At 50.8% G+C, this 11,713-nt stretch overlaps 1 protein-coding gene across 1 annotated transcript in view; it reads right to left on the bottom strand.

Moving 5' to 3' along the window:
* Nucleotides 1–8,260: 8,260 nt before the first annotated feature.
* The window catches only part of VDR (vitamin D receptor), a 58,482-nt gene continuing 55,029 nt past the window's right edge, over nucleotides 8,261–11,713 (bottom strand). The window contains exon 10 of the mRNA XM_084879271.1: nucleotides 8,261–11,068. Within this exon, the coding sequence (XP_084735397.1) occupies nucleotides 10,809–11,068 (260 nt within the window). The 3' untranslated portion in view covers nucleotides 8,261–10,808. The remainder of the gene's footprint in view (nucleotides 11,069–11,713) is intronic.

Genomic DNA, 11,713 nt, shown 5'->3' with positions numbered 1-11,713 from the left:
CACAGCAGAAGTCGGCGAGCCCCTTGGGGTGGGGTCCCTATCAGAGCGGAAATGGGGCTGGCCTCTCTGCCACCTCCTTTATCTTGTCCCCCCATCCCCGCTTTATCACCCAGGGCTCTTCCACCGTCCCCTCCCTGCCACCCCTGTGGGGCCCCCCAGGGGAGAGAGGGGAAGACATTTAAATCTGTGGGTGGGGGTGGGACTTGGGGGTGGAGAAGACAGAGGGACCCCAGGAAGGGGTTGCCCTGGCACTCTGAAGCTGGTGCTCTCAGTCCTGCAGGCCCAGGGTGGGCTAGCCTTGGTGGCAGAGCCTCTTCTGACGGGTTGCTTGATTGGGTAGGCAAATGGAGAAACAGGAACCAGGGACAGACATGGGGCCCCTGCCCCCTCTCCCCCGAGCCCCAAGCCCTATGCCAGCTGCCACAGATGTTCACAGGCATCTATGGGATTCTTTTTTATTTTTTTATTTTATTGCTTTTTTACAGAGAGGGAGAGGGGTAGAGAGTTAGAAACATCGATGAGAGAGAAACATCGATCAGCTGCTTCCTGCACACCCCCTACAGGGGATGTGCCTGCAACCAAGGCACATGCCCCCCCACCCCCCCGAACAGAATCAAACCTTGGACCCTTTAGTCTGCAGGCCAATGCTCTATCCCCTGAGCCAAACTGGCCAGGGCTATGAGATTCTTAATTAGATGGGGTGGCACAGAGAAGGGGGTAGTGGGGAGGCCTCATGGAGCTAGATGAGGACAGCCAGGCTCAGTGACATGTGACTTCCCCATCCCCCACCACGATAGGGATGCCTATGGAGGGTTCTGCCCACTGCCCATCGCCTTTCTCCTCTCAGCAGCCAGTATCTAAGAGACCAGTATCGTGAGTCCAGCTCAGACAGAATTTGCAGAACAATTCAGCTTGGAATTTGACACCTGATCCACCCCTCCCTGCATCCCTATATCAGATACCACCGGATCTCTGATCCTTGGCTCAGATATGGTTTAATTCCATACGGATCTGTCCACACTTGGGGTGAGACTCTTGGGTCCTCAGGACGGAGGGGTTGTGGAAGCATGGACGGGTTTCCCAAATCGCAGTGGATGCCTTGGTCTTTGCAACTGTTCCCTTCTGCAACTCAGTCCCCCATCACCCCCCCCCCCCCCCCCTTCTCTGGCTCCCTCCGAGAACGCGACCAGCCGAACCACAGAGCACTGAAATCAGCCTGCAGGAGGGGCCTGGCCTGGGGCTCTGTGTGAATTAACTTCGTGCATGGTCTGTAGACCTAAGTTTTGGACGATTCAAGGCCACGAGAATGGTCAAAATACCCAATGACAAAACGAGGACTCAAAAATGTGAGCAGGCTAAGATGTGGGATACATCAGACCAGATAAATATGAAGAGGGAAAAATGTCAACTCTGCATTTTGGTTCAGAAAGCAAACTGTCCACCTACGGATAGATGCTTTAGGGAGAGGTAGTTAGCATGTGGGTTCTGAAGCCACAGGGACTTAACTTCTCAGTTTCCAAAGTTCAGAGGAAGGTGTTTAAATTTGCATAAGTCTGTTTGCATCTCATTTTCTGGTAGGGACCAGAGCAGGATTTTTTAAACTTGACATCTCTTATGTAGAGGAGACGCTCACAAAAGTGGGTAGTATTCATTCATTCAATGGCTTTGTATTCATTCATTCATTCATCCATCTTTTCGGCTAATTTATGGAATCTCTCCCCCCTTTGCTTCAGTCTGGAAGGGAGCCCCATAGGCAAAACAGAAACTTGAAACCCACTACAATGTACACTTCATTCTATAAATAGGGTAGGTGCACAATTCTACCCAGATGGGGCATGCGGGGGGTCTAGCAGGGTGACGTCCAGAGAAGAACTTATGGGAGAATGAAGCCTGAACTGGAAATCGAAGGAGCAGTAGGAGTTTGCCCAGTTGAGAAAACTGGAGGAGAGAGAGCCAGTGGAGGGCATGTCAGGAAATAACACGTAAAAATGCATAGAGTGTGGATCTCAAAGTGTAGTCTGGGGATCCCTACGGGTCCCTAAGCCCCATTTAGGGGCTCTGCAGGGTCAATACTCTTTTCACAATAATACTAAGACATCATTTGCCTTCTTACTCTTATTTCCTCACTTCGGTACAGAGGAGTTGTCCAGAGCTTCCATGCTGTGTGATATTCTAACAGATGGATTGTAGAAGCAGATATGAGAACTAGATGCCTTCTAGTAAGCCAACATTAAAGAGATTTGCGAGACTGTAAAACCATACCCTGTTGTCACTAAATTTGTTCTGCTTTGGGAAAAAGGTTGTTTTAATAAAAATTTTGTGAACTTATAATAGACTAGAGGCTCAGTGCACAAAATTTGTGCACTGGAGGGGGGGGGGTGTTCCCTCAGCCCGGCCTGCGCCCTCTCATAGCCCAGGACCCCTTTGGGGGTGTCTGACTGCCAGTTTAGGCTCGATTCCCCCCAGGGATCATGCCTAAGCTGGCAGTCAGACATCCCTCTTGCAGTCTGGGGCTCTCACAGTCTAGGACCCATCGCTCCTTACTGCCTGCCTGCAGTGAAGGCAGGAGAGGTTCCCTCCACCTCTACTGCACTCACAGGCGTGAGCCTGGCTTCTGGCTGAGTGCCTATCTCCTGGTGGTCACTGTGCGTCATAGAGAACAGTCGTTTTGCTTTTCGGTCGATTGGCATATTAGCCTTTTATTATATAGGATTCATTACTATTATTTTAAAATATGTTTTTCAATTTTCTTAATTTAAATTTCTAGCATGGTAAATATTGATGGATATACCCCACAGAAACAAAAGCTCCTTGCAGTCCTTAATTTTCTCTTGAGAACCGCTGGTTCGTGGAGGCAGGCTGCCAACACACAGGGCTGGAAACCAGCAAGTGGTTGGAGGTGGCAGGGGCTTGAGTCTCAACATCTGGACAGTTACATGTGACCCTGGAGAAGCAGACAGACTTGATCATAGAAGGCTTTATCTCACCAAAGGAGCTAGCACCAGGGAAGTGCTTGGGTAAAAATTAGAAGCAATAACAAAACAAATACATAGATTAAACCTGATTTTTGAAGCTCTTTTTGATTCCCCTTCTCTGGGCATGAGCCAGTTCTTACCAGAGAATACCAACGTTAATTATGGGTTGGTTGTGTGTGCAATGAAATTGGGTGGTGGTGGTCATTGGGGAAGCAAAGCTGGCAAAGCAAGACCATAATTGAAGCAAGCCGGGGACGGTATTAACGAGAGTTCCATGTATCTCGGTTTATGTGCCTACTTTCCCATCTCTTTCCCATACTTTTCTCTCCAAGAGGACTGTTTCAGTTGGGACCCATTTGGCTTATTAAGTCGCATACCTGCCCCCTGGTGGCCAGATGGCATAATGTTGCCTCCCAGCTGAAGTAAATATTCCTGGAGCCTGCAGGAGGAGCCCACAGCTCCAGAGGCCTAAGAGATCAGCTGGGGCCAGTCCAGAAAGCCCAGCAAGGATCAGTGGTCGAAGGATAAGAGCAGTGTCAACATCCGATGTAAATTGATTTGACCATCCCTCCACTCGGCAACGTAATGATGATGCTGGCCAGCATTTATGATTCATGGCTACGCCCAGGTAGTGTGATATATGTTTTACACAAATTATAACCCAACAACAAACTTGGAAGTAAGTACTATTATTGTTATATAGATGGAGATTCTGAGGCTCAAAAACGTTAAGTAACTTGCTCAAGGTCATATAGGTAATAAGTGGCAGAACCAGGATAGGGACCCAGCAGGTTATACTGTTAAATGCTATATTTTGTGGTTTCTGCTTGTACAGCTCGGTTATGATCTGTTTATAGGTCTGTCTTCTCCCACAGGATTATGCCTTTCTCTGGGGCAGTGACTGTCTTATTCATTGCTGTATCCCCGGCACTGAGTGCAGTGCTGTGTTTGTGCTTGGAGACAACCAGGCTGGATCTCAGAGGGAACCGGGGGCCTGCACGAAAGGTACTCAGAGGCCCGAGGCACCGGAGCTCAGCCTTTGAGGGCCGTTGGCTAAGATGTGAGTGTCAGAATCTTCCCTGGCTGTGACTCCAGAGGTGTCCTGGAAAGCCAGAGAGCAGGTCCTTTATGTGTTCTGCTTGGTCACTGGTGTGAGGAGAGATGAACATCACCAAGTGCCTGGAGTGTCAGGGACTCAGCGTCACAGAAACAGAGAAAGGGCAGGAGTGGGGAGAGAGGAGAGTGGGGGGAAAAGAGCCCATAGCTCAAACCTGGCCATGTAGAGTAGTCGCACCACCTAGTGGTAAAGCTCAAGATGATTTAGGAAAAGAACAGATAGTCTAGAGCTGGGGAGAAGCTGGCGACATCCTCCTCTAGAGGGAGCATCTGGGACTTGTGATGCCCCAGTACCTAGAGCCTTAGGAAGGGCCTGGAAGCCTTCCAGCCCCTCCCCAAGGCAGGGCAGCCCATTCTGAAAGGGCCCACCTGATTGTACAAAATGGGAAGGAACAGCCTTCAGTCCTACCTGCCCTTGGCTGAAGAGCCACCTAGTTCAAGGTCACATGAAGGTCACTCTTTGTGGGGACAGGCAACATCCAGTGACTAGCTGATGAAGGAATACAAAAACCTGGCAATCCCTAACCGGTTTGGCTCAGTGGATAGAGCATCAGCCTTTGGACTGAAGGGTCCCTGGTTTGATTCAGGTCAAAGGCATGTACCTTGGTTGGGGGCACATCCCCAGTGAGAGGTGTGCAGGAGACATCTGATCAATGTTTCTCTCTCTTCAATGTTTCTAACTCTCTCCCCCTCTCCCTTCCTCTCTGTAAAAAATCAATAAAATATGTTTTCAAACAAACAAACAAACAAACAAACAAACAAACAAACCTGGCAAGTGCCATCCTATTTCAGAGTTCCCCATGAGGGTTGGTTGAGACCTCTGTGGAGACCAACTTCTCCCTAACTGATCCTACTTCCTTCCCTGCCATCAAAGCTGGTGACCCAGAGACCTCTCCTCAGTACACTCCCTGCCCTTCAACCCACATTTCACAGTCAGCTTCCCCAGAACCCAGCTTGCAGTACCTCGTGTGTCCTATATCAGCGGTTGCCAATTGGTGGTCCGCGGACCAATGGTGGTCCATGAGGTCCGAAAGGTTGGCGACCGCTGTCATATATGACATGTCTGAATAGAGATTCAGAGCAGCTGTCTGGAGCAGAGACCCCCCCTCTTCTCCTGAATCTCCACCCTCCCCATCTGCTTCTGCTCCACACCCCACTGTGCCTCTTGGTCCATAGCGTGTAGATTCCTTCAGGAGCCTCACAGACTTCTTGCCCCCACGAGTGCTGATGTCTGAAAGGGCATTGGCTGGCATCCCCTTAGCCGCGCTGTCTTCTTTGCAGAGGGCAGGCAGAGAGACCCCGCCACTGCACAGCCTCCAAGGAGTCCCAGCAGAAGTAGAGACACTGACCCAATGGCTCCGGCCACTCCTGGCAGGCCCTGTTTGATGCCCTCCCACTACAAAAATCGGTATTTTCCGGCATACCGCTGACCTATCTCTGCCGCATGAAGCTCTGTGAAACCCACAGCTTTTCCTTTATGTCTTTCTTTCTTTTTTTTTTTTAATATATATTTTATTGATTTTGTACAGAGAGGAAGGGAGAGAGATAGAGTTAGAAACATCGATGAGAGAGAGTCATCGATCAGCTGCCTCTTGCACACCCCCTACTGGGGATATGCCCGAAACCAAGGTACATGCCCTTGACCGGAATCGAACCCGGGGCCTTTCAGTCCCCAAGCCGACGCTCTATCCATTGAGCCAAACCGGTTTCGGCCCTTTATGTCTTTCTTGAGGGCCCTGTTCACAGCATCCGGTAGCAGCATTGCTTGATGTAAAGGGAGGGTAGTCCCTATCTCCTATGCGATGTTGAACAGTTTAGTGGCTACTGCCCACCAGGTCGCCAGGGCATGCTATCCACGATTAGTACCAGGTAAAAGGTGCTGTGCGGACCCGTGCTGTCGGCAGGGTGTTCTGTGAGGACAGAACTGTTCTGTGTCTGCATGTCCTTTCCAGTGGCCCTGGAGATGGGGCTAGTGCAGTGGGAGAGTAGATGTTGGCTTTAATTTAGTTTCCATCAATTGGGAAAGTCACACGTGGCACTTTGTTGAAGAGCACACGTGTAGACTCAGAAACGGGAAGTGAAAACTTAAAATCACTCATCCCAACTTTAAGGTTTTCTGGGTGCGTTTCTCTCAGTTTGCCTGGAGTTTATTGTAACTTGGAGACTTTGTGTTCTTCTAGGTCCTCTATAAGAACCACATAGGTTCTCCCAACAGCTTCTAAGAACTTCACCTTCACACTTCACCAGCCAGAGACATGCACACTTACGCAGCTGTTTCTGAGTCCTCTCATTTTTTTTTTTCTTTTTTTTCATGGCAAGTGGCCCTCAAGCCCTAACCTCAGTTCTTATACTCCCACCCCATCCCCAGTGACACATTTGGTTTGAAATCTTTGCAGATACTTCTGGAAAATTAAAGTAAATCACACCTGCAGGTTCCCAGGCCAACGTATCCAAAGTACATATGCTGGTTGGACATGACTTCCCCACGTGCAGAGGACCGTGTTGTGTGTGTGGGTTACCAGTATTTTTGCTTGCTGTGTTAAGCGATGTTGCCCCTTATAAGTCCCACTTCCTTGGGAACCGAGCTGGGTGCATTGGCTCCTCTTGGTCCCTGCAATTCTCCGTCACTGGCACAGCAGCCATTTCAAATACAAAACACGTTTTTGTCAACAGTTGCTTGGCTTTCTTTCTTGAGGTTCTCAGGTAAGGGCCTTACTTGATGGGACCCCATTGAATGCTTCCTGAGAGTCAAACACCAGTTATCCGGCCCCTCCAATGCTCCCACCTCAAGGCCTCCTTTAGGAAAGGGGATCTCCCTCACCTGCTCTTTATTTTATTTTTTTAAAATATATTTTATTGATTTTTTTACAAAGAGGAAGGGAGAGGGATAGAAAGTCAGAAACATTAATGAGAGAGAAACATCAATCAGCCGCCTCTTGCATAACCCCTACCGGGGATGTGCCCGCAAATCAAGGTATATGCCCTTGACCGGAATTGAACCCGGGACGCTTGGGTCCGCAGGCCGAAGCTCTATCCACTGAGCCAAACCGGTTTCGGCTCACTTGCTCTTTAGTAGAGAGCTGGCAAGACTGACTTGTCAGGTAACTCCGACTCCGAAGAAGCAGCAGAATGTAGCAGCTTCATCAAAGGTTTCAGGAGCTAGCTGCCAAGGGTTCAAATCCCACCTCTCCATCAATGTGGCTTTGGGCAAGTTATCCCCTCTGTCAAATGGGGGTAATGGCAGTCCATCTCCCCTGGGGTCCTTATAAGAACAAAGCAAGTTGGTGTGCAGAAAGCATTTATTTACAGCAGCACTTGCCGCGAAGTACTAAGTGCTATGTAGTATGAGCCATTTTCATTACCACAAGCAAGCCATTCTTCATTGGGTTGTTTCTGGCAAACGTTTTTTTTTTTTTGTTTGTTTGTTTTTTGTTTTTCTCTCTGGAAATAACTCAGGAGGTTTTCTTTAAAGCCTGCTTTTGGCCCTAGCCAGTTTGGTTTAGTGGATAGGGCATCTGCCTATGGACTGAAGGGTCCCTGGTTCCATTCTGGTTAAGGGCACAAACCTCAGTTGCAGGCCCCTCCCTGTCCTGGGGCCCTGGTCAGGGCTTGTACAGGAGGCAACTAATGGATGCGTTTCTCTCGTGCCAATGTTTCTCTCTTTCTTTCCCTCTCTCTTCCATTTTCCCTAAAAATCAATGGAAAAATATCCTCGGGTGAGGATTAACTAACTAAATAAAGCCTACTTTTGCCGCTTCATTCCCAGTTTTCACCAAGTCTGTCGTACACCCCAGTGTTCTCTGTTCTCCCACTTATTCCCAACTAGGCAGCAGAAGGAGCTCTTTCCCGCAATCTTGTTTAATTGGCATTTTGGGGCACACACTTTCCAGAGTTTACAATAATATACTTCAAAAGTTTTCAATTTATGAACACCTGCCTTCACCTTCTCTCATTCTAAAGCAAAATAGATGATCATCACCTTTCCTTCCAATTCAGCCCCGGGAAACCTCACTTTTCCTTTTTTTTTTTTTCCATCCCAGCTCCCAGGCTTCCCTTTGGGAGTGGGGTGGGCTGTTGTGGGGCCCAGGACTGAGGAGCTAGTGTTCTCCATGTCCAGTTGGGCCCCTAGAGGAAGCAGAACTAGGGAGAGAGCTGGGAAGGCGGAGACATCACAAAGACAAATGCACTTTATTGATAAGGCAACAGCATCAGAAGGGATGAGGCAGAGACCTCATCTGGCCAGGGCCACCCTGGGGGTGGGGGTTCTGATTCACATTGAGACCCAGGCTCCTGAGGGGTCAGTGGGGTGACAACCCAGGGAAGGGAGGCGGGGGTTTGGGATCTAGACTTGCTCTGTCTAAAATTCAGCACTTCCCCCAAAGGATTGGGTTGGCCACTGGGAGGGGTGAGCAACGGGGTCTGAGCTCAAGCACGATGTAGTGGAAAGAGCACTGGACCTTAAGTCCGAAGTCGGGGTCCAGTCCTGGCGCTGCTTCTAACTAGCTCTATGAGTTGGGGTGCGTCACGCCCTCCTCTAAGCGGCAGTTTTCCTTAACGAGGAGGCTGAGTGATGTTAGCGATTTTCAAACTTTTTCTCCCACAGAACAGCAAAAGCTGGACCAATGTGTTTTGCAGCTAACAAATCAAATAACAAGGGTTTTCCCCAAAACTTACAAAACAACAACAATAACAACAATAATTACTGTATAGAATTTTCACAATAGAAGCTCTCGCCCCATAAATATCTCTTAATCAGTGGTGCCTACTACCCGCTATATTAGAGTGCAATACGAAATGGAGACTGATTCCAAAAACAACTCACATCTAACAGACACAAGGTCCGGCCACAGGGATGGCACTCTGCAGCGAGGACTGCGGCTGCCAGGTGCTGCCCCCTGAGGAAACACTGGGCGCCGCCGGCTCTGGCTGTGGGAAGTCGGGTCGCTCCCAGCATTCTCAGGGCTCACAGATGCAGGTGGATGGGAAGGTATCCTACTGACATGAACTCCTCCGGATTGAGACGTCGAATATGACTGTGTCCACCGAACTCAAAAGACTCTCTGAAGGACCCTCTGGGGCTCCTGCGAGAACCCTTTATGGTGATCCCACACACCTACACTGAGGAACCCCACCTCAGAGTAAATGGGCCTCGAGTTCCCACCTCTTGGGCTGGGCAGGCTACAAAGAACACAGAGTTTGAAGTTATGTACCCGACCCCCCTCCCTGCCTGCCGGGCTCCTTATGACTTTGGGGGGGGGGGAGGGGGAGAGTGGAGAGAGAATAAGAGGGGAACCAGCCCCACACAACTCCACCCCTAAATGCTCTCTGACTAGGCACAGAGGCCAACCATTCTCCTGGCACCCGCATCCTGAGGTCTCAGAGCACAGCAACTGGGCCTCCTGGGGGGATGGCTGCCTGGAGAATGACAGCTAGGTGGGCAGGGGGAGTGTGACTTAGGCTGCTGGGGTCTGGAAGGTCTTCGCCTCCAACCCACCCACCAGGTGGAAAGGATGTGGCCCCCACTGGTAACAGAGTGGGCACTGCTTCTCTTGACTATGGGGTGGTTGGGAGAGTGGGGGGATCTTTGGGTCATCCTTGGCCATCCTAGGGTGAGGTCCCACCAGCACCCGTGGCCGCAGGGGGAGGGCCCGGGAGCTCACAGTGGATCCTCTCTCTGGGGTGGGAGGTAAGGCACTGGCAGGGAGGGTGAGGACGGTGCCTGGTGCCTCCCTGCCACCTAAGGGCGACTTAGTCCTGCCACGTGGATTGTTGCAAGGAGAGCTCCTGCCTCAACTAACCTCTTAGGTCCCAGCTGAGGAGCCAGGGGACTGGTGGCAGGGACAGCTGGGGCCACCATCCACGACTCTTCTGTGAGGCAGGCAGGGTTAGCCTGTGCCCCACCAACCGGGCCCTGCTTTCTTCCCTCCTTGGCTCTCTCGGCAGGTGGGTTCTGGGCCAGTGGCCCAGCCATGGGCAGAAAGCTCCCTCACCATAGCTACCTCCAAGGAGAATGTTACCATGGTGATGGGATGAAAGTGGGCTCTGAGGGAAAGGCAAGTGCACTTTGGCCAGCAGAGATGGGTAAGGGGGTGGGGGGTGGGGGGCGGTGACCTCAGTCACCCTGTTTTTGGTCATTCTTGGCAGTAAGTATCCTAGAGAGGCCAGGGATGGGAAGACAGAGGGAGAAGGCCCCATCATGGCATGCTGCCTTGAGACAGAGCAGCACAGACTGGTGGCAGGATGAGGAGGAGATAAAGAGGGGGTTGTGGTCATGGGGGTGCAGGGAGGGAGATCCCCACTGGGCTCTGGACCCGTGGAGCTGAATCGGGGGGAGGTATGGGTATCTGTCCCTGAGGAATGGGTGTGTTTTCCCTGCCCACCTGTTTCTCCTTTCGTAACCCTGGGCACCAGCCAGCAGCCACTTCTGGAATGGTAAGGACATTCCCAGGTGAGGCCCTGCCTTCAGCCTCTGCCCTCTGCCCCGACTTGAGTCTCTCTGTCAAATAAACAGCAACTCCTCATAATTGAGGTCTTAAGGGAAGGGGGTCAGCCTGTGGCCTGTAGGTATCAAGGACCTGGTGTTAGGTTGGGCAGGGAGAAAAGGTGGGAGAGGAGGGGCCGTACTTGAGAGTGGGTGGGAAGGGCAGCCATCCCCAGGCCCGGTCACGCAGCCCTATGGGAGCAGCCCCGCCCAGCCGCCACCACAGGCTGCTATAGTCAGGAGATCTCATTGCCAAACACCTCCAGCACCAGAGGCGTGAGCTTCATGCTGCACTCGGGCTGGAAGGAGAGGCTGCGGTACTGCTTGGAGTGCTCCTCGTTGAGGCTACGCAGGTCAGCCAGCTTCTGGATCATCTTGGCATAGAGCTGGTGGCTGCCTGGGGGTGGGTGGCGGCAGCGGATGTAAGTCTGCAGGGTGTTGGACAGGCGGTCCTGGATGGCCTCGATCAGCGCAGCATCCTGCACTCCGGGACGGTCTGTAGGCACAGGGAGACAGGAGGCGGAGGTACAGGAGCTCTGAGCTGGGTCCTAACTATTCAACCTCCCCACCACCCCTTGGTCCACACAGACAGACACCCAACTTCAGCATCCTCCTAGGTCACCCCTGTGTATGACTACTGACCTGTGACATCCCAGTCCTTAAAGCCCCTCAACCACTTCCTACTGCATTTAGGATCAAGCTGCAGGTAATTTTATGGGACCCTCTGGTCCCGTCCCTCTATCTTTACAGTCTTTGGCCTTCCGATACACATTTATGCTCGCTCGACCTGGAACTCAACTCTTTATCATTGCCTGACTCTTACTGATCCTTCAAGGTAAAAGTTTAAAAGACTTTCAAGAAAGCCATTCCTGATAACTCCCTACCTCCATGCTCTAGACTACATCAGGCTCCCTCCTTTTATTATACCCATCTGTAGTATCACACACTTCTTTATTTTTTAAAATTCTCATCACATTAGAAATTAGTTGTTAAATAGTATTTGTTTCATGTCTTCTCTTACATTTCATGGGAGGTAAACCGTGTTTGCTGCTGAATCCCTATGCCCAGCAGAGTACTTAGTACCTGGTAGGTGCTCAATAAATCATAGCTGAGTGTATGTATGAATGAATGAGTGAATGCT

The sequence above is a fragment of the Pipistrellus hanaki genome (assembly GCF_964339955.1).
Source record: "Pipistrellus hanaki genome assembly, chromosome: 3".
Classification (NCBI taxonomy): Eukaryota; Metazoa; Chordata; class Mammalia; order Chiroptera; family Vespertilionidae; genus Pipistrellus; species Pipistrellus hanaki.
This window is presented reverse-complemented; position numbering and strand designations above follow the sequence as displayed.